The sequence below is a fragment of the Meleagris gallopavo genome, chromosome 5 (genome assembly GCF_000146605.3).
Source record: "Meleagris gallopavo isolate NT-WF06-2002-E0010 breed Aviagen turkey brand Nicholas breeding stock chromosome 5, Turkey_5.1, whole genome shotgun sequence".
NCBI classification, from domain to species: domain Eukaryota; kingdom Metazoa; phylum Chordata; class Aves; order Galliformes; family Phasianidae; genus Meleagris; species Meleagris gallopavo.
The window spans coordinates 52417147-52439585 of NC_015015.2; the positions used below are offsets into that span (position 1 = coordinate 52417147).

General features: G+C 39.4%; 1 protein-coding gene across 6 annotated transcripts in view; it reads right to left on the reverse strand.

The window, feature by feature from the left end:
* SYNE2 (spectrin repeat containing nuclear envelope protein 2) overlaps nucleotides 1-19778 on the reverse strand; it is a 157480-nt gene extending 137702 nt beyond the window's left edge. For 5 of the 6 annotated variants that reach the window (XM_010712024.3, XM_019615939.2, XM_010712023.3 and 2 more), the window contains exons 1-12: nucleotides 19444-19559; nucleotides 10598-10659; nucleotides 9567-9662; nucleotides 9221-9298; nucleotides 9038-9130; nucleotides 7602-7783; nucleotides 5683-5879; nucleotides 5131-5228; nucleotides 4069-4170; nucleotides 3232-3369; nucleotides 2258-2422; nucleotides 567-679 (exon numbers count right to left, since the gene is read on the reverse strand). In XM_010712024.3, the coding sequence (XP_010710326.1) occupies nucleotides 567-679; nucleotides 2258-2422; nucleotides 3232-3369; nucleotides 4069-4170; nucleotides 5131-5228; nucleotides 5683-5879; nucleotides 7602-7783; nucleotides 9038-9130; nucleotides 9221-9298; nucleotides 9567-9662; nucleotides 10598-10659; nucleotides 19444-19522 (1403 nt within the window). In that variant the 5' untranslated portion in view covers nucleotides 19523-19559. Of the gene's footprint in view, nucleotides 1-566; nucleotides 680-2257; nucleotides 2423-3231; nucleotides 3370-4068; nucleotides 4171-5130; nucleotides 5229-5682; nucleotides 5880-7601; nucleotides 7784-9037; nucleotides 9131-9220; nucleotides 9299-9566; nucleotides 9663-10597; nucleotides 10660-19443; nucleotides 19560-19667 lie in introns of those variants that run through there. The other variant, XM_010712027.3, reaches the window with a different exon arrangement.
* Between the last annotated feature and the right edge of the window lie 2661 nt (nucleotides 19779-22439).

The following is a 22439-nucleotide window of genomic DNA, read 5'->3' on the forward strand; positions in this document are numbered from 1 at the left end:
CTTATTTTCAAGGAATTTGCTTTCTACCTCAAGTGGGTACTTCCTATCCACACTAGCACAGGGCGTTTGAAAAGCTCCTGTTAATGTGCTTCATTTTGTACAAATAATTAGACTTTCACAGACCAACAAATTAAACTGTGTGCTCAATATACCAGTCAACATGTGCCTCTCATGTAACTGGTGATAGAACTAGAGGGAATGGCTTCAAGCTGTGCCAGGAGAGATTTAGGCTGGATGTTAGGAAATACTACTTTTCTGAAAGAGTGGTCAGGCACTGGAATGGGCTGCCCAGGGGGGTGATGGAGTCACGGACCCTGGAGGTGTTCAAGGAACATCTGGATTTTGTGTTGAGGGATATGGTTTAGTGAGAACTATTGGTGATGGGTGGATGGTTGGACTGGATGATCTTGTAGGTCTTTTCCAACCTTGGTGTTCCTGTGATTCTGTGATTTTGTGCTTAAATGGAAAATGTTCTTTTTCTGCAAGGCATGGACAAGTTATGTGCAAGTCAATAGCAGAACTAGAATACAACACAGTCATAGTAGAAGGAATTTGAGTATCACAACCTTCTTTTCATTTCCTCTAGCTTTTCAGGCACTACTAGTGGCATATTATTCTCATCTTTATTCTCAAATGATTGAAGAGTTTCCAAGTGAGAATCAAAACAATTCATCAAGCCCTGGGAAGAAAAGGAAACAGTAAGCTATTCGTATCAATACTAGAGTCAACTACTATTAAACCACACTAGAATCAGCAAGTCATCTGCTATTACAGTGAGAGTAAACAAGACAGCACAAGACAGTCTTTCAGTGTCTTTATTCATTAACATGTAATGAAAGTCTTATCAATCGAATCGCCTTCTGAAGTGCAACATATAACTTTTCTTGCCAGCGGGCCTCCAGTAAAATGTAAGCTGCATGGAAATACACAACCTACACCATTAGGTTTTCCTCCTCACTTTTAATACCATCTTTACAACAAAAATGAGTCATTTTAATGGGTTCAGGATATTAAGTTTTTCCTCGTTATATGTTAGCAAAACCTAAAAGCAAAACCTGCTGAATAAACTTATCGTATCATACTTGCCTAATACTTTATTTGAATGCTCAACAAATTCCATTTAATATCATGCTGATAGCATATAACATTAATCAGTTGTGAGCACTGTTGAGTAATTTTCCAGTTCTTGAGAGAAAGTAGAATTTTATCAAGAGGCACCACTTTGGCAGCAAAATCTATATAAACCATACTAAAAAGATTGGATTAAAGGAGAAGGAAAAGGAAATTTCAGCAGAATGCCTTCCTATCCCACCAAAGCAGATTTGGCTTATTTTTCTTAAGAAACTTAATGATAGTATCCACATGTCAACAGGAAAGAAAAAAAGAAAGCCTTGAATCAACCACTGTCTCACTCTGTCTCATTCTTAAAAACATTATTAACGCTTAGCCTGATCAGACAAAATCATAGAAGAAATGGCCAATGTTTGGCAAAGCCATTATCAGTGAAAAAAACAGCCATTTCTCCTATCAGGAATTGACTAGCAACAGCTCAAAAAAGTGGTGGGATCAAGCCACTCACAACAACCTCCTGTTTCTATTCTTTCAAACTAACATCAAGGATAGTTACAAAAAATATTCAACTTCACCTTGTTCATAAAACAAAAAACAAGTAAAGTACCATGATGATCCAACCAAGCATCAATACACTTATGCTTTTTAAAGTCTTCTAACTCAAAGCATTTAAAATATTATCAGTGCAAAGACCTTAAGATCAGAGTAAATAGCTTGCATGATACTGATATCAGAATACTTCCCATTGCTTTGAAGGGAATAACAGAGTGATTCAGCAAATACTTAACTTTAAACACATAAGCTAGGTGAACATAATGGAATGTAACCCTGAGTGCAAGTGCTTTTCTGAACAGGTATGTATCAAGCCTAGATTTAAAGATAAGGATGCAATTACTTTGTATTATTACTTAACAAACAAGTTGCAGGAGCCACATAAAATAGCATAATTTTCTCATTCACTTCACATTTAAATTTAATCTCACTCCACTAAAGTCAGAAATCTTCCTTACAGACCTATGCAGTTACTTGAATAAACCCACAAAAATCAACGGTATCTTCTGGAGGGCTTTTCATCTTCAGAAAATAAACATATCCACACTACTTTCCAAAACAGTAAATAGCAATTCCATGATAAGTACTTTACTAGGTGAGACTAAAGGAGAACATTCCTCTGCGATCATCTTACCTTAAATACTGAAATTATTTCACTGAAGAGAGACATGGCTTTAAATGGGTCCTGCAAATCAGGCAAATCTTCTGCCTGCAGATGTTCTACCTTCTGAAGCCAGGCCTCAATGCCATCCAGAGGTGGGGGCAACATCTGGTCCAGCTGTGCTTTCCATTCATTAATCTTAAAAATAAAAACAAGCAATTAAATTTGTCACTATTATTCCTTTCTCCATCCCTAAGATACAGTTGTACGTTCTGTAAGCTGATGCTCTAAACACCCCAGAAAAAAAAAGAAGTAGGGAACAAGGGATGCTCTGGACTAGCTGCTTGTTATAAGAAGTGCCCCGTCCCTGGAAGTGTTCAAGTCCAGATAGATGAGCCCTGGGCAGCCTGGTCTAATATTGAATGTGGAGGTTGGTGGCCCTGCATGTGGCAGGGGGGTTGGAGATTCATGATCCTTGAGGTCCCTTCCAACCCTGGCCATTCTGTGATACTGTGAAGTGACAAGTGGACATTTCTTCTACAAAGAGCAATTATCAACAAAGCCCAACACATCCTCAGTTGCAACAGAGAGAGACAACACAGCCAAACTCATTGCAAAGCACTGATCTACCTGATCTAACTGTATCACAATTTGTACCGTGGGGAAAAAAATATGATCATGCTTCTCCTAGCTGCAAAGTTATGAACCATAACTTTGTCTTCAAATAACCTTGTAAGCATTAATAGGCCAAAACCTTTGATCTGAAGGCTGCTCAAAAATTATCAGATGCAAAGGCAGGAAGGTAATACACAGCCCCTTTCAGACTCCTTTTGGGCACTGTACACTAGTTTGTCTGAACTTCAGGTTCAGGATCAATACTGCTTTTGCTGATGCAAAAAAAGTATCACCCCCCCTGCTTTTCCCTGTGCATATTCTTGGGCTAAGTTCAGGCTTCCACATCAATCACATTCACACATGCAACAAGGTGAGCTGGAATTGCCTCTGACCTGAGAGATGAGTTTACTCCATTCTTCCCTCATCTGCTGCTGGCCTTCGCTCAGCTCGGCTCCACTTCTTTTTGATGATAACAGGGGCAGAAATGCTTTTTTTTCTCGGTTAAATGCTTCCATAAATGACATCATTTCCTACAGATAAAAAGGAAGAGTAATTCATAGAAGATAACTTGGATGGAACCCATGCATCTGAATACTGCCTTTGAACATACTGGTAGGAACTCCATTAAATTCAGAGGACGCGATGCGTGGAAAGGAAAGGGATTACATCTGAAAGTGCCATTCTCTACTAAAATCTGTACTTAGCATATTGTCAGTGCTGTCAGGACATGGTTCTTCCCTCTAACCAAGAGGGAGGGAAAGTTCCTTTCTCCATGGCCACACAGGCCATTTTATTACCAACTCTGACTACAATACAAAGCAAAGGAAATTTTCCTTCAGACACAATCTATAGTTAACATTTTAAGTATTCCTCTATGTCATTAGCTGAATCTACTATAATTATCACAGAAATTGAGAAGCTGACCTTATGAAGGACCTATGGAATCTTGTCCGCGTTTTCAATTATGTCAATTAATTAAAAGACATTACATTACTCTCTCCGAAAAGCCTTGCTCTGCTCAGAAATAAAACAGCATATATCTGTTTCCAAAGAGAAATAATTTTACCCTATTCTTCCCTCAATCATTTGAGAGCATTTACTGAATTCAAGGTTTCCATCTCCTGTTTCATTTAGCATTTTGGCCTAGGCAATGAAGATGAAAGTCTCTTTCTCAGAATATTCTTAATATTTACTTTTGAAAAAGCAGTTAAATACAAAATGCAACTTACTTTGTACTTCTGGTAATAAGTTTCATTCTCTGTGTCCATCAGCAAATTTGCTAACTTTTTTCCCTGCACAGCCAACCAGCTCACGGTCTCCGTTACTTTACCCTAGTAATTAGAGCAGAAAATTTCATGTTTTTGTTTTGAAAGCCTTGTTTTTAATTCACATTGTGCCACAAAGCAACATATACTGAGCATAAGATAACCCCATTCAAAGCCATTGAAAAACAAACAATGTTTCCTGGAGACTCTAATGAGCTTTGGGCCAGCTGCTACTATAAAGCAAGGCCAAAGTTTTAAACTTGTCTCCTGGATATACAAAGCCGTCTTAAAAGAAGAGCCTGATTGCAGCCCTACTGGAAGGACATTATCAATTTGGAGATACGTGAATTAATGCAATTAATTAAGGCAATTAATATATACTAGTATATAGTATGTACTCTAATATTTAGTATAAACTCTAATAGGAATCATAGAATGGTTTGGGTTGGAAGGGATCTTTAAGATCATCTAGTTCCAACCCCCCTGCTATTGGAGAATACAGATTACAGATAACTTGGTTTTCCAAACACCACAGTATAGGAGAATATAGACAACAGACAACTTGGTTTTCTCACCAGCATAGCCTGCAAGCAACAACTGCTGCTCACTCTACATGCAAGCTATTAAATTTAAAGCTGGCTGTTCTGCATGTTTGCAAATTTATCTGCTTCCACTCTAGTATTTACATATTGACTTGAGAGTGCACATGAAAACAATCAAGATTAAAAACATCCTCGGTAAAAAACAAACAAACAAACCCAAAAACCCACAAACTGAAAACAAGACCACCTGCACAGTAATTTCAACAATACCATCAAAATCTATCACATTGAGTCTTGGCTAACACATAGGAGTATCAGAAGGTTCAAGCCAATTCAATGCTGTCGTGGCTGAATCAGAGGATCAAACTGTGAAGGATAAATGTTACTGCATCCTGCTATAAGCTGGGAAAAGGAAGTACTGATAATCTTGGCAGTGACAACGCATATCTGTTACAGAATGCCTGTGATAAACCAGATTACATACCTGCATGTCTTCAGTCTCAGGCATATTCCTGGAGCATTGTAAAAACTGAGCCACATAAGTCATGATTGATTTTTCATCCGGATTCATAACATCAACATCTACAAGAGCCAATACACCAATTATTCAGCCCTCTAGACTTGATCCTATGATTACACACTGTACTGCAGTTATTAAAACACATTTCCATAAATATGTTTATTTTGCAGTAGCTCACATAACATACCACTGACAGAAATTAGTATGTAATGGAATTCTTTCCCTGGGAACACCTTGATATAACATGAGAAACTAATGAACAAGTTTCTCCTATGAAAGGAAAAGTTTCATTCTCTGTCTTCTTCATATTGTTCCTGCATATGCTGCCAATTCAAAAATCTTAGAAATCCCAAGTATCCTCGGTGTTACACAATAAAGAACTGCAGATTAGAGCATCACAGTAAAGATCAACGTTTGATTTCAAACTTGAACACAGCTTTACTTTTTGCCTGTATTACAAGTCAACACATATAGGATTATATTAATCTCCTCATTACAGGAAAGCAGATTGCTTACCTTCTGGTTCAAGAAGCCGTGGAATATTGAGCTCCAACTCTGCAATTCTAAAAGCCTCATCCAGGTTTTCCTTATTGCTTCTAGCCTTTGCCTTCTCCAAATCAATTAGACCTGGTCTTAAGGCATTGATGATAGCTAAAAAAGGCAGTCCACTTCTCCAGCTTGACTTGAAATCATTCACACTGATAGAACCACATCTATCCCAAAAATGATTAGAAACAAAACACAACAGCACATTTACTCAAATGTCGTAAGTGAGAATTCAGAAATACAATATAAATTTGGCAACATGATATATGAAAGAAATCAAAGTAGTTACAGAGAACGTTGTCACTACATTTCTGAAAAAGCTGGGTCAGAAAACCATAGAGACAGTATTGCTCATCACTACAATGACATTTTTAACTTGGTTTTGCAAAATGCTACAATGTTTTCTTTTTATATTGCATTCTGAAGCTAAGCATTACTGATTCAGTATTCCTTCTGAATACAATCTTTGCCCTCACAATCAATACATTCTACAGGATGGAGAAATAACAAGCAATGCACTGAAGTTGTTGCAATAAAATAAAGGTATTTGTCCATCAGATCACTGACATTTGGAATCCTTTTTGTCATTTCAGAAAATCCAGACCTTAAAACTATCAGCACAGGAGATATTTTTTTCTTACTTGGTGTCTTTTAAACATCTTCCATTAAGTGGTACCTGAACAGTGCTGTGAGAGACCAGAAAGCTCTGAGCCACAGTGAAATCTGGGACTACTTTCCAGATGCAGCTCGTATGAGTATGCTCCTGATGGAAAATATGTAGGGCTTCAGGTGATAAAACTTAGCTACAAAACAATGGGCCAGGATTTTATAAAGACTTGTTCCATTACCAAAGACTATAGGATTAACTGATACAAAGTTATTAAATGCAATCACCATTCAGAAAGGATGCTACAGAACAGACAGCAATATTGCCGATACCAGTAATACTGCTGAAAATAAAAAACAATCAAAAGAGAATGATTAAATGGACAGAGGGTTCTCTTTTTACATGCTGGTCAATCTTGCTTTGATAATACACAATTAAAATGTAAAATATAGTGACTAAAAGTATTCACTCAGAAAGTAAACAGTGTGCTGATGAAGGCCTTTTTCTGCCCCTAAACAACTTCAAATACTAATAGAATGTTATTAGAACATAAAGCTATCAAAAAGCTGGGGAGAAATGGTTGACATTATTCTAAGAGATATTTGAAATGTCTTTGAGAGTTGCAGTAGCCCTTGAAGAAAATGTAAAACATATAGCTTGTCCCTTGCAATACATATCTGTTTAATTTTGGCTGTGTGCTGTGAATGCTCCCAGTGAAGTCAACAAAGCTATGTGAACATTGGGAATAAAAAGACATACAAAGACATTAGGGACTGAGACCTGTTGTGTTTACTAGGATCCTCCTTGGGGATCATGCAGTGTTTTGACAGAATACTCATCATTCTGTCTGTCTCAAGTCCCACAAGTGATGTTTGAATCCTAGAAACCCAAATTTTCCTTTTAAAAAATAAGTAACTGCTGCAACTTTGTTAACCAGTGCCAACCATGAGGATTAAAACTAGCAAATCATGTAAGCATTCCACTAGACTTATCACACAGGAAACTGTAAGCTCCTAAAAGAGAAAAGCCAAAGAAACTAATTTACATTGTAGTGTTTTATTAGTAGGATTAGCCTCACTTCATTATATTTAATGGGCGCATTTCATAACGCTTAGAGCTTGATTGATGCTAAAAGTATTGATAACATCATTTGAATTCTAAAGCATTTTCTGCTAAGCCATCACTAAGTAATGTTAAAAAAAAAAGGAAAAATATCACATTTAGAGAAAAGCCATAAATACAAAATGTAAAATACTATTTATATATATTGGATGAAACTTACAGTGAACACTGTTCTTTTGCCCAAAATAGAAGAGCCTTTGTAGCAGATATCTTCCACCGTTCCTTAATTTTAGCACTCTTTTTAGCTGATCGCCTTGCCTTTGGGGAGGAGTCAACAGTACTTGAACATTCAAGAGAAGGCTGATTGTAAGTGCAAGCAAGTGTCCTGGCAAGTTCTTCAATCTGTCAGAGATGATGGGAAAATTTAACCAGGTTACAGTGAAAACTTCCAAGATATTAATGGCAAAAAAACACAGAGAATTAGAAAGGACTCAATTAAGCTGTAATAGCAGTCTTCTGCCCCCAAAGTTTGGATAAAGTTTATCAACCATTACCAAATGTTATCTGTTCAAGATGAACAGTTGATATTTTTGGCAGGAAATATTCATCCAAGGCATTTATGTGATACTATGGGTACCAGGAATGTCATGAAGGGATTTTCTCACTCAGTGTTCTTTCCTACTCTTCGTACCAGAGAAGAAAGCCAATAGCAGCTGTGTTTTGTGCTGTCCTGTGTTCTATCAGGCATGTTCAGAGTTTGCTTGCTTGCTTGCTCAGAGTGCAGGAAAACCTACTCAATTGGCCTCAGAAATCTACAGTTGGTTAGAGAGGCTTGGTTTAGGTAAAAGATAATACACACTGCTATGCACAGCATAAATACTCCAGCACCAAAGTACCTTTACCAAGAAAAAATATGGGCTACAACCAATAGAACAAAACATAGCTTATAGATTCCTTCCTGAACCCTTATCACCAGTAGATCCCAAAAGCACCTAGATTAATTCACTGCAGGGTCTTGCTAGACAACTGTTCGGTTCCATCATTCTCTGCAGTCCTTCAACAGGGTTCTAGCAATGCAATGTGCTTTCAGACTTCCATTTCTCCCCATAATGTCCTGTCACACAAGATGCACACACAGTACCTTGTGTAGGAAACATCACAACATCCTGCATGTCATTTCTGATACTTGGTATTAAAAAACAAAGAGCAAGAATTACACAAAACAAGGCTCACAAAACAACTTCGAGCACAGCCAAGACTGAAGAGGGGTCTGCCCCTGGGGGAGATAAATGTGAGCCACTCTATGCTAATTGCTCCATTTGGTGCTCTATTAAGAACTTAATCATCATAGTCCTTAGCAAGATTAAGTTTAGCTGATTTTTAACTAGTTATTTTAAAAAATCTCAATATCTGCACTTCCTACCATTTTCAGTTAAATGATGTCCAAGTTGTAATGCTATCATCACACTGGAGAAGCAGCTCAGAGACAGGCAGGATGCATTGGTGCATTTCTTTTCTGACTCATCACTTTAAGATGTCAGAAAATAATCTTCTGCTTTGTACTAATTTGTTTCTTTGTGCAGCCATGTAAGCCAACATATTTTTGTGCTTTCTCTCCTCTACTGAAAGACTCCCTTGCATTACTGAAATACTTACATGAAAATGAAATATAATTGTCCAAATTAGGCCAAGCACAATGGAAGGTTTTCCTTCAATAATGTCAGCAACATGAATATTTATAAGCTTGAGCTAGGAAGGGAAAAAAGGATCATTGTTAACAAAGAAAACGCTCCACCATCTAAACTGACTTTAATTGTGAATTTTGAAGTTAATACTCACTGATTTGCTCCTTAAAAATGTCAAAGCATTTTCTATGTTGCTTCTGCACTGAAAGGTATTACATCCTTTTTCCCGTGGCTGCAAAGCGAAAAGAACATGTTACATTCTTAGTTGTAAAAATTAATTTTATTTCCATTTTGATAAGGAGAGTCTTGCAAAGATTCACGAATGACTTTGGATCAAATTATTTCAAGGTGATTCAGTGTCAATGATATAAACTTAAGTTACTTGTAAATAGCTCTGTGACTTCAGAGGGATTGTTAATGTCCTTACAATTAAGAATATCCTGCAATTTCTTCTGGATTTGACAAAGCATTGAGGTAATATTTGTATTGTTCTGTCTTACCAGATGTTGACCTGAAAGCACTTCCAACAGATCCAAAAGCATATGTCCTTGCTGAATGTCTGTGTACAGGTCTGAGATAACAGAAGGAGGTGTATGCTGCAAAATAAATTTCAGTGTATGTGACACCATCTCTAGTTACTTTAAATTCAACACATTATAGAACATGAAAGATTATTCCACTTCATTGTTAAAAAACTGTTTAGTATGTTTTATTTTTCAGTAAATTGAAATATAAATCCTGCATCTAATCAGCCATATTCTCCTCTTTCTAACACGTTATCGTGTTTGTTTCTTATTCCCACTTTCCTCATCTCAGAGTTTTATTTATAAGAGTTACTTTAGGACACATTTTCAAGTATTTGTGATACTTTTCATGGAGATGTGTAGCAAAAAGAAGTAACTTTGAACAAAAGGAAAGTTAATATTAGCAGTTAATTCATATTTTTACTTCCTTTTCAACATATACTGAATATAAGTATGACTACATATCTGAATAATATACAGAGCTGAATAACTAAGCTGTCATTCTTTCACCCATACATGGACAACACAAATTTATCATCAGCTCAATGGCTTCTCCTCAAGGAGCAACCAAAACTGGATTTTTATCTGAGCAATTCAGAGCCACAGCACACGCTGTATAAACTGCTCTGTGATCATCTCATTAAACTCATGTTTGTGGTTTGTGTGAGTGAGTAATACTTCCCTAAATACAGTAATAATAATCAGAAATTTAGAAACTCTTAAAACCCTGAGATTCATGCCACAACTCAGCAAAAAGTATGTTTTATCAAATCAGCAAGAAAGATACTGTCAACTCCTTACAAAGCATCTCTTGCAAGTGTCCTTGGACTATCACCAATACAATGTTGTTACATTTAATAAACAAATGCTTTCTATGGGCTACTTTTTCCAGACAGTGCTTAAAATCTTATATTAATTTTGTTTATTCATTAAAAAAAATCTCCTAAGAACACATCCAAACCAAAAAAGGCAAAAAGCATACTTCTCCTAAAGAATACCCTTCTTACCTTTGCCAATATTGAATTTATCCAGGTTGTAAATGTTTTCTTCTGAGTACACTCTCGCTGCACTGGGAAAAAAAAAGAAAAGCAAAATGGTTAATGAAAAAATAAAATCATCTGGTTTTATTTTTCTTTCTCAAAAAGCTAAGGTCTGCTCTTCCAGATATGAGAGCAGATACAGGTTAATATTAGCTTTTCTCAACTCTTAGTGTTCATATTTTTTTTTTCCTTGCACAGATGATAACGTAAGGAGCTCCACAACTATCAACCATACTTCTCTACTGGATACAGCAAAGAGCAACTAAGGTTTTCTTGAAGGCTCAAGAAATGCAAGCAGCAGTGTGCACAAAACATCCTAGACGACAATCCATGTAGAATAACTCCATCAATCACTCAGAGACCCAGCCAGGTCCTGTAGGCTGTCACTAAGTGAAAAACCACCAGCAGCTGCAAGGGGACTATCTGAACTATTTTAGGCCCTGCATTAAAAAACAAAATATTTAAACAATTTCTCACATCAGGCTAAATTTCAAAAGTAGGGAAAGCCTTTCTCTGTGCCTTGTGGGTGACAGAGAAGAAGAAAAGGGAACCATTGTATAGTTCTTTCAGAAAGTGTAGAATATCTAGGAGCAGAGAGCAAGGTATGCACCTTGTCAAAATAAATACCAAGACTTTGCACTTGGCATAAGACAGTCTATACAAAAGCAACTATTCAGTTGAACAGCAGAGGATCAGGGCCTAATTTTACTTCACTGCCGATATTAAACTGCTCTTCCTTTCCCCAGTGTGTGAAAGCTGAGCGATGCAGGCAGATCAGTCTAGCTCTCCTGTCCCCCCCAGGATAGATGCCAAGACAGGGCTGTGAAAAGCATACATCCCTGCTGTGTGCCTGAGATAACAGCAGGTGTTGGCTGCTGAGATGACAGCCTTTCAATCTCGCTGCTAACCCAGATGCTGCACAGGCACTGCCACACACAAAACCCACAGCCCACCTCTGCCAGCCATCCCAGAGCCTCCTGGGAGCACACGTGAACACAACCTCCTTTTTCTCTCTCTTTCCACACCAGCTTTGACTGGAAGCAGACAGGCTGGCTTCTCAAAGAACAAGCCAAAAAGCATTGCCCGCCCCTGGGGCCTGCCTGGAGCTGCGGAAGGGTGGTTGTCTCCTCTTCTTCCCTTCCCCCCTTTGAATCAACACCCATAGGGCTGCACTGGTTCCACACAGACACTACAAACACATCATGTGGACTGCTGAGGGAGCGTAAGCTTACACTGATGAGCAGATGTTCCAGTCACTTAAACCACCACCTTCAGCCTGTGCCAGCCTCACAGCCTATTCAGCCATCCCCTGCCAGAGGCTGAGGCAGACGCCCAGCCATTCTGTACATGCCTAGGGCAGCTCCACAGGCAAAGCTCAGCCCCTCCTGTCTGCCTGCCTCCAGCCTTCCCCTCAGGCACCAGGGAGGTGAGGTGAGATGGGTAGAAGAGATGTAAAGCAGAGAGAAAGCACAAGGCCTCCTCCTGCTGCGCTGGTGGCCAGGAGCAGAGGATGAGGCTATGGAAACCGCGGTCCGGGTGATGCAGATAGGTGACCTCCTGGGTCTCCGGGTGGGTGAACAGCTAGAAAAACATTCATGCACTGCATGCACTGAGGGCTGTTGTGCATGGAGCTGACTGGTCTTCCATCAGTTCTTTAGTTGGGTTAGGCATTTTGAAAAAAAAAAGAACAACAAAAAACCTCAGAAGGAGTGGTGAGGTATTGGCACACTGCCCTGGGAGGTGTGGGAGTCACCATCCCTGGAGGTGTCCAAGAGCTGTGGAAATGTGGCACTGAGGGACATGGTCAGTGAGCATGGTGGGGGTTGATGGTTGGACTAGATGATCTTAGTGGTCTTTCCAACCTTAATGATTCTGTGATCTGTAATACTACAATCCTGACAGAGCATGAAGCAGTTGATTTCCTCTGCTTGATCAACTGTTTTGTGCTTCTTTTTTTTTTAAATAACACAGAGGTGGTGATGAACAATAAAGACGAAGGCATTCTTAAAGACGTGGACAAAAATATTTGGAAAACAGAAAGTAAGCACACGTGCTACACACCAATCATGCTCACAACACACAGTCAGAGGACATAAACAGCATGGAGGTATTGGCTTCATGTTAGCACAGGACCCAACCACACCCTTTGGTTTAATACCTGTATGGGTGCTATTCCAATTACCTAAGTGATTACTGAGTGATTACCGAGTAGTTGCACTCTTTTATCAGGCTGGAATTTCTGGCACTTGAAAAGAAGCAGAAAGCAAATATTAAATGCTTTGCGAGTCGTCTGCAACTCTTCCAGGTGTAGCTCTTGCCAAAGGTTGCTATCAATTTAGAGGACTTGCTTTCGGAGTTGGTAACTGAAAGACCATTAGGATGAAGACTCTTGGTCTTGTTCTGGTTTAATCTCTCCTTATTAACGTACAGAAGCATTACACAACATGGGCCAGGTACTACAAGTGTTGATTCACATGGGCGGCTCACAGGCAAACATCTCACAAGCAAATGGAGAAAGTAGTTATTTTGCTGCACGTGTGTAAGAACAAGTTATGCTCCCACAACCTACAGCCACAGCCTAATGCAACTCACCAGCCTGCCTTTCAGGTAGCTGCAGCCTCAGCTGCAGTCTGGCTTATTTTCCCATTGAAATAAATAAATAAAAAAAATCCTCACGAATCAATAAGAAAACTCAATGCGTACCAGTGCAACACAGCTCGTTACAGATGTGCTGCTGGCACGGTGGCAGGCAGTCATATTTCATATTTCAGGCTGAACGTGTTTCCCCTGACTCCACTGCTTGGAGGCTCTAACGATTTAATCAAGGTCTCAAATTCTTATCTCTGCCACGTGGTTAATTAATACGGATTTTTATTTTTATAAGGATGAATGGATTCTTTGTCAGGCCTTTTTATAGGAGTCTAAGTGACCTTGGTTTTATCTTGTCCTAGTTTTCAAAGTGCCACTGACTCAGAATAAAAACAGCTATCAAAAAACTCTAATCATTTCTTTCACTTTGGGATGCAACTAACAAAGACAGAAGGTAAATCTGAGAGAACAAAATAAGAACCTGCTAATCTGGAAACATCCAAAATCTATCACATTTCACCTTGCATTTTAAAGCTAATCTTCAGAACAACTCTTTAGAAAGGCATAGCACAGAAGAAGCGTGTCACATAGACTTGCTGTAAATCAATATATACTGTCGGACAGGACAATAGCTGTTTTATCCAGCAATGAGCTATCAGCAAGTGCTATGAAATAGGCCAATCATTAAGTGCTGGAGCACGGGACATGATAGATTGCAGCAGGGGCCATGGCAGTGCTGAGCTCTCCTGGGAGGAAGAAGAGAGAAGGGCAGGAATGTCAGCCTTCCTCTGATGGTGACACAGAAAAGCCAGGGTTAAAACTCATCTCCTCTCCGCAGCTGCCCTTTGTTCCTTCTTTCCTGAGGTGGGAGATAGTTCCAAGGAAATAACTCCCTCCTTTGTCAGGGAGCTGGGGGAAGCAACCCCCAGCTCAGCACAACAGATGTAGCCTGCTCCACTCTGCCTGAAAAAAAGAAGTCACCAAACACCCAAGAGATTTTCTTCTATTGCAAGGACTGATGCCTCACTGTCAGTGAATCCTTTACAACCACGTGGCCTTTTTTTGTTTGTTTGTTTTAAACTCAAACAGTTCTTTGAAATTAATGAACGCAACTCTATCATCTTCCCACCTCTGATTCAACTGACATAATTACCATTTGTGTGTGCTATTTTTGCATCTTCCTTTTACCACACAGGTCACCTGAGGATAGATCTACAAGAAGCCGTGCGGAAGCCGTGCAGCTCAGTAGGAACAGATCAGGAGCTCAATGAGCCGAGGTCAGAATCAGTGTACCCACCACATGTGTCAGGGGAAGAAAGCATGTACCCAAGAAGCTCTAGATTGAATGGCTACAGATCACTGGGGTACCTTTTTGGAACATACATTCCAGTTGCATCCAAAATATGCACTTCCATACTCTACGACAGCATGGCCAGCAGGGTTAACTTGGAGATCTCCTTCAAAAGAGCATTCCTGCTACAAACTAAAACACCAAGCAGGTACATAAGTAAACGGTAGGAACTAGCAGAAGGATTGTTATGTCTTTGTCTACTCAGGGAGTGGTGAGGAATTCTCCCCCCTGCCCATTACGTCGTCCCTTCCCTTCCACACAGTAACACGGCCTCAGTTACAGCAGACAGGAAAGCAGGGGAACAGAGTTATTTCCAGCATTTATGTTCAGTAACATGGTGTTAAGCAATTAAAAACAAATAATATTTTCTGTCAAGATTAAGTTTTTCCAGAGGCCAATGAACAGGATGAAAATATTACTACAGAAATGGGTCTTTTCAAATCCAAGCAGCATTCAAGTATTAACTAATTAACTATTACCATGTTTGTGCAGCAAGTGGGAACTTTCTACACTATCTCCTCTCAATCTGCTTTTCCTTTTGAAATCAAATGATCCAGTTTACCCAAAGCGTTGCTAACTCAGGAAGCCTGTTCAAACTGAGTTTGCACTCCTGGCCTTCTTAAATACTTTCACTGGTCTCATTGCCAGGATCCTGGAGCAGCTCTGAGTCATCATGGTATTTACTAACAGAACAGCCCCTGGAGTGAGGCACTGCAGTACTCGGGGGCACAGACAGAGGTTGCAGGTTGAATTCTTTAAGGTACTAAATCACATCATTTAGAAATCAACGTACCTTTAATGATAAGGGCTTACATGGCTTTTCTAACTTTTTTTTTTTTTTGCAAAACCAGGCTGCAGCAGGGACTTAAACATAAGTTGCTCTCTGTGTCCTATGGCACTGGCTCAGAAGCAACCCACTCCCCTCAGTCACTGTAATGCCAGTTTTTAACAAGTTGTGCACTCAACAACGCCTTTAGCAAACTGAAATCTAGCAGGGAACACATTTACACAACTACACAATCTGTTTTTTTTCATTGGGCATTATAAACAGGCCAAAATATCCAGGAGGGATTTTTTGCAAGCCAATCTCATGTGTCTCCCAATTCACTCAGCCCCATCACATGGCATGAAGCCATTGAGATCCAGAAGCTGCAGACCAGCTCCTCACTCAGGCAGTGTAAACAGGGCGTAAATTTCAGTGCAGCTCCTCTGGGAGCTTTTCCATTTGCAAAAGTCACCCTTGAAAAATCATTAGCATTTAATGGATTTTTTTGGATCACTCTGTTTTAAAAAAAAATAATCAACAAATGAACGTGTAGCTGTAATAACATGCCAGCCTCAACAGATGAAGCATAAAGCTGGAGCAAAATAAATGCTGGGTAAGAATTTTAAGTCTCCCTGACCTCTGGAAGATTAAGCGTGTGTCAGAGCAATATCCTCCTTTAAGTCAATTACTCAGATATGAGTGCAATCTACTACAAGTTGCACAATAAAATCCATCCATACATATCAAAGCATTTAATTTTAGTCAGAGAGGAATAGGTTTTTGATTATTCATAAAGGATAAGATCTAACTGCATGAAAATAACATAATTCACTTATCCCATTAAGCACTCTTCTGAAACAGTTTTAGCAGCCATGTTCTTATGTTATCCCTCTAGTTACAGCAATAAGCAGTAGCCGAACATAGGTCAATGAGAACAGCCAAAAATTAGGACCCTTACAGTTAATTAAATTGCAAAGTAAGGACATGCTTCAAACTCTGTAAGATAAAACACACTCTCTTGTGTCTGAATTAGCTCAGAAAGTGCAGAGGAAAAGATGAAAACAATGTTCTGTAGAGACTTGGTGGGAAAGGCCACACTTAGGCTTTGTTTGCTGTCCTGGGCAGGAAAGGGGAAGTATTTGCTCCTGGGAAGGAAGATGGAAGTTGAACCCTCCTACAGGTAGCCAGATTTACATACTGAAAGCTCTAGAGCAGAACAAACCTGGTCAGTGTCTGCTGGAGCCACCCACATTCTGGTGGGCTGCACAGTCCCCTTGCTGCAGTCCCACACTCACCCTTGTCACCACGGAGCACACAGATCTCCAGCAGCTCTCAAGACACCAGAAGACCTTCTCTTACCAAGGGTGAGGAGCCTCATGATTTTGTGACTAACATCATCAACTGAAAATGTCTGGACTTTGACGTTAGAGGCCACACAGTTTCATTTTACCTATTTCATTCCTGTTTTTAAAGCTTCAATGTACCTCTTTAGAATACTGAGCTGCTCAGAAAGATGCACTGAAAACAAGATGATTTTTATCCATATCCCAGTGACTTTCTTTATTGCATTTTTTAGACTGATCGCTACAAAGAAAAGTGAATGTTCATCCTTGAACATTCTTTTACCTGAGAATACACTTACAGAAAGTCCACTAAAGCTGATTTGTACAGTATTAAGCCCCTGGTATTAATTTAATAGGCTTTGTATAATGATAATGGCTGGTAAGAAGTAACCTCTTTATTACTTATTTTAAGGTTCTTCTTGTGTGGAGACAGGTTGGACTCGATGATCCTCATGAGTCCCTTCCAACTCAGATTATTCTATGGTTGTCCCCCCCTACCTTTCCTTTTCTTCCAGAAGGTATGCAGGCCTCCTACAGAAGATTTTGACTTAAATCACAATCAAATCTTACCTAAACAAAGTGCCCGGTTCTATATGCAGTAAAAAAAAAAAAAAAAGAGCTAACAATTTTATTACATATTTAGGCATATAACTTCACGATCACCAAACTGACTGGTTAATTAGGACAAGACCCACAAAATGTGTCAGACAAATGGAGTAACATCACTGCCATTCAGAAACAATAGAAGACTGAATCACAAAAAAATTAAATGTGGAACAAAGTACAAGCAATCCAGATAGGACTTCATGCCTACTTTTTTCCTATGCCAACTGTTTATACCTAACTCCTGTTACATTGTGCTTTTTACAGTACTGGACATATTCTCAATTTATAATCTAAAAATTTGGGAAGTAGATCTCAACCAGTACTACAACCACCTTCAGCCACACAAAAATTGAGTTGTTTTTCTAAAAGTTAAGAGCAGTCACTTCTTATATCTGACATTTCTCTAGTATTTCTCCAGGTGAACCTGAGGATTTAAAGTAATCAAAGTCTCCGGCTGCCTTAAAAATCCCACCTCAAGATTCCCTATAATTAAAACAGCCCCTTTTCCTTGACTGACCCTAACATTCTTATCTGATCCTTTCTACTACAGATCTGTAGTAGATTTATTAATAGTTTCTGTATGTCACATTACGGGATGTGTTTCCAGTGATTCATTGCAGCTGCATTACCTTTTGTCTGTTTGACCCAGATCAGATGCTGCAGCATCAGTACTCAATACATTAGACAGTCTACGCCATTTGTTGCATCTTCAGACATTACAAAAATTGCTTCCACCATTTTCTAAGGACCTCTCAAAGTGTTTTAGAAAAGCCAAGCACACACAGCTTAGCTCCAATTTGCACCACATCAGCATAATCCAGGAGCTCAAATTACTACAGCACAGAAAAATTATTTAGTTATTTCATTTTTAATAAGCAAGATTATTTCACTTAGATATTGATCAAACAACACTACTTTAACTGGACATGTATGACTTTTCAGAAAGTAGTGGTATTATTTCAAAATAAAATCCTACTCTAAAATCCCACATATCTCAATTCCATGTCTTAAAGCTAGAGAGTGTTTCCCAAACCTATTTCGTGACTATAGTCAATTCAGTCTCTGTATTAAGGGCTGAGTGTGACAGGCACAGCAAATGTGTGTCTCACAAACTGTGCTTGGTGCTACAGCCAGGCTGGCACTCATCTGCTGTGGTTTTTTGCTCTCTTTCCTGAAAACTTAATACTGAAACAAAACAGAAGAAAGTTCACCATTAAAGACGTTTGGTTTCAGACCACTGTTAACACTCACTCATCAAAACATGTGGCTTCAATGGCAACATTAGTGCAAATATGGATTGTAAAAGTGATTTGGCAGGATACTCTCTCGCACCATCTGTTTTTAACATATTTACTCTCAACTACGAACCATTTCGTTGCAAATAAACTAAAAGCAAATAGGTCTGTGGAAACATGACTGACTTCATCTCTTCTAGAATACTCAAGTTTTAAACACGTTGAAGACCAGCCTTCCTGCCATGCTCATCCTGCTGCTTGACTCCCTGACCAATGAATGTTTTCATGAGTACATTTAGAGCAAAATCAGTTTTTCCAGGAAATCCTTAAAGGAAAATCCATAAAGCCTACATGATAGGCCATCTCTGATGTGCTGATGACCATTTAAACGTCACTTAATTTTTCTACTTGTTCTGTCCATGAGCTTTCTTTCTACACATGCATGGGATAAAGCAATAAGGACCGAAAAGTAAATAAAAGAAAAAGAAAGGAAATGAAATAGCACTTCAGTTAACTTAAGACAGCTCAGTGCAACCAACTAATTGTCAGCAAATTGAAAGCAAGGAAACTAATGAAATACCACAACTGCTTTCACATTGGCAATTCCCTTGAAAACAGTTTACTGTAACATGTATTCTGAGCAACAAAGTGTAAGAACCCACAATGACACATGCACCAAAAAAGGCAAGGACTCTGAAAATAACCATGAGAAAGTACTATCAGTGCTGTAACCTTTCAGTTCTTTGCTGAGACGTTTTTCACAAAGAAGAAAAATTAGCAAAGTAACACAGGCATGAACAGACTACACTGTAACATCAGGTTTACATTCTAACAGGTATCTCTGAATTCCCTTCAACTTGCCCAGAGTCACAAATTCACCATAAATCCACATCAAGAAAGCACAGAAAACTTTAGCAACCCACCTTGCAGTGATAGAAAGAGGTCATCTATTTCGGAGGAAGCCTGCTCCTCTGTTGAGGGAGATGACTGATTGAAAGCCATGTTAAATCCAATGGAAGCTCTTTAATCAATTTCCAAACTGAAATTACAAAAAGAAAAGATAATCAATAGAGTTTTGTGTTAACGCTGCTGCTATCAGAGCTGTGAAGGAATGCACAGGTTAAGTGTCACTTGGGGGTTTCCTTACTTTGTTTTGGAGCTCAGACGGAATGAAGTGAATGTTCCTATTGCACAAATCAATTTTTTTTCCCACTTATCTCTGCTCACTTGATGTCTAATAGAGGCCAGCAGTGCTCCACAACACAAACCATGGATGCAAGTGTGTCTTGAAACAAGACTGTTTGAAAACAAAAGCACTATGATTAGGGAAAGACAAACACAGTCGCTTCCTTTTAGGAAGCCAGGTTGGCAAAGGCTCACAGAGCCTTCTGCAGATCTGCTGCTGCCAAACCTCCCAGGCTTTCTTTGCATCTTTGTATTTTCCTTCATGCACAAATGATTGTTGCAGAATGGAAACAATTAATGCAGAATCTGCAAAGATTAGGGCGAAATGCAAAAGCAGCAGTTAACACAAGTGGATAATCACAGCTGCTGGTTCTACTTAACAATGTTGTTACTTCTTAATCCCCATGATGAAGAACATTTTTTCTCCAGCTCCTCCGTTCTCCTGTCCCTGGATACTTCCCCTTATCTCTAATTCAGTTTCAGGGAGTTATATGCTGTGCCTTTCATAGAGGTATAACAATGTTTCTGTTACTACAGTAGCAATATTGTTCAATTTGCCTCTGCAGGAAAACAGGCCTCTGAGCTAGAAGCTCATTTTTATCAAGAACTTCAACAAGTTCAAAAATAAATAAAGCTGAGGATGGAATAAAGGCTCACTTTAGGCAGCCTTTGTTTCCTGAAAGAAAATGCCCTTTTCATAAGATGTACTAGGATTTACACAAGAAGTACTAGGATTTAGACACACGTTAGCAACCCATCCACCAAGTATATGTCAAATTGACAGGTCAAAACTGATGAGTAAGGGAATATAACATTAAAAAAAAACAGTGGAGTTTTCATTCTGCTCCTTGTGCATATGAATGATGATGAAGTCTGTTTACTCCACCACACACAGGTTTCCCTCACTCCCTGCTCACAACGAAGGACACCCGTGTAATGAGGAGCTTTCAATACTTGGTTTTCCTCACACCCTAAGCAACGCGTGTCCTTGTGCTTTATTCAAGAGCTGCTCTGCTGACAGGATTATTAAGCTCCTCACAACATCTTCCATGGCACTCATCACTGCACTATTTGAACACTTCACAAATACCACTCAATTCCCATTTGCAGCACCTCCCGAATCGGGCTATTGCTTCTACCAACGACAAGCAAAGATGCAGAGAGCACAAAGGTGAAAAAGATTGCTAATTTGACTCTGTTTTCACAGTGCTATAGATTGCATGTCCAAAGTGCTGATTCCAGCTGGCAGGGAGCACACAATCTTTCTGCAGGTTATCAATAACACAAGAGTAAAATTTAAGGCACCAGACACCAAAAAAGGGATTTCCAGCTGGGGAAAGTAAAGAAACAAGCTATCTAGATTATCTGAGAAAAGGCAGAAATATTTTATAAGGGTTTAGTTTGCTTAGCCTTCCCAGAAGTGAAGGAAAAGACTACTTAATCTCTGACAGGCACACAAACAAGACAATATGAATAAACTACGCCTTTAAGTTAGAATGGAAATCAGATTACTAAATATTGGATTTTAACAAAGCCTCTCAACACATCCAGCTGCCATAAAGGCCTTACATAATTTTAAGACTGGAACTTTTCAGAAATGGACAACAGAAAGAGATTGTGCCTTTACTGAAGGACACTGGAACTTGCAGCCATGGAAATCTCTGCTGGGTCCTCTGACATGGAGTTCATGGCTGTTCATCCAGCCATGGGGCCCTCTGCTCCCAATCTCAAGTCAGACAACCAGAAAACAAGCACACAATTAGCTGTCACTGATAAAAAAAATTAGAGATAAGTGCCAGGGCAATTGTCTCACAGGAACTCTGAGTAGGTGTTAAACTAGAATCCAGTTCTCCCAGCAGCACTGCCTCTGCCCAAGGCTATACAATCTTTCCTGGGAACCTCTTTCCTTCTCCTCTCGAAATCAAGCAACACAACCAAATCCTAAAAATGCAACATGTGAGGAAACCTTAATATCTTGTGGTTATTACTTTATGTTATGATTCTGTGATTGCTACTTGGAAAGCTACTAAGCAGTGAGAACCAAACAGGGGATACAAACCACACCATCTGATCTCCAGCTTTTTGCTCACAGGATATAGGCAGAGTTTGCTGCACTCCCTGCACCTTCACTTTTCCAGGTGCCAAGCGTAGGCCTTCAGAGCTATTTAAGTGCTGTGGCTCAATGCTCTGGGCAGCTCAGCACTCTTGCCCATCCAGTGGGATGGGAGACAGGACTGGAAAAAAGGTAGAATGGAAGGGTAAAAAATGAAATGATAAAAGAAAACAAAAAAAAATAAGTGATGTGCAATACCACTGCTCACCACCTGCTGACTGCCCAGCCAGTCTCTAAGCAGGGGCAGCCCCAACCAATCTCCCCAGTTTTGCTGTGTTCAGAGTGTTGTCATGGTATGGAAGATTTCTTTGGGCAGTTTGGGCCAGTGGTCCTGGCTGGGCCCCTTCCCAGCTACCTGCACACCCCCAGCTCCTTGCTGGCAGGGCAGTAGGAGAAGCTAAGACCTTGACTTAGTATAAGCACAACTCAGCAACATCAGTGTGTTATCAACATTATTCTCATCCTAAATCCACAACACAGAAGCATACCAGCTACTACGAAGAAAACTAGCCCTACCTGGCTAAAACTAGGATATTAAGAAATAGAAAATACTGGCAACAATGAATCCACAGGTGAAAGCAACGAGACTGCCTGAATTTGGTCCTAATGTTATAGCCATGT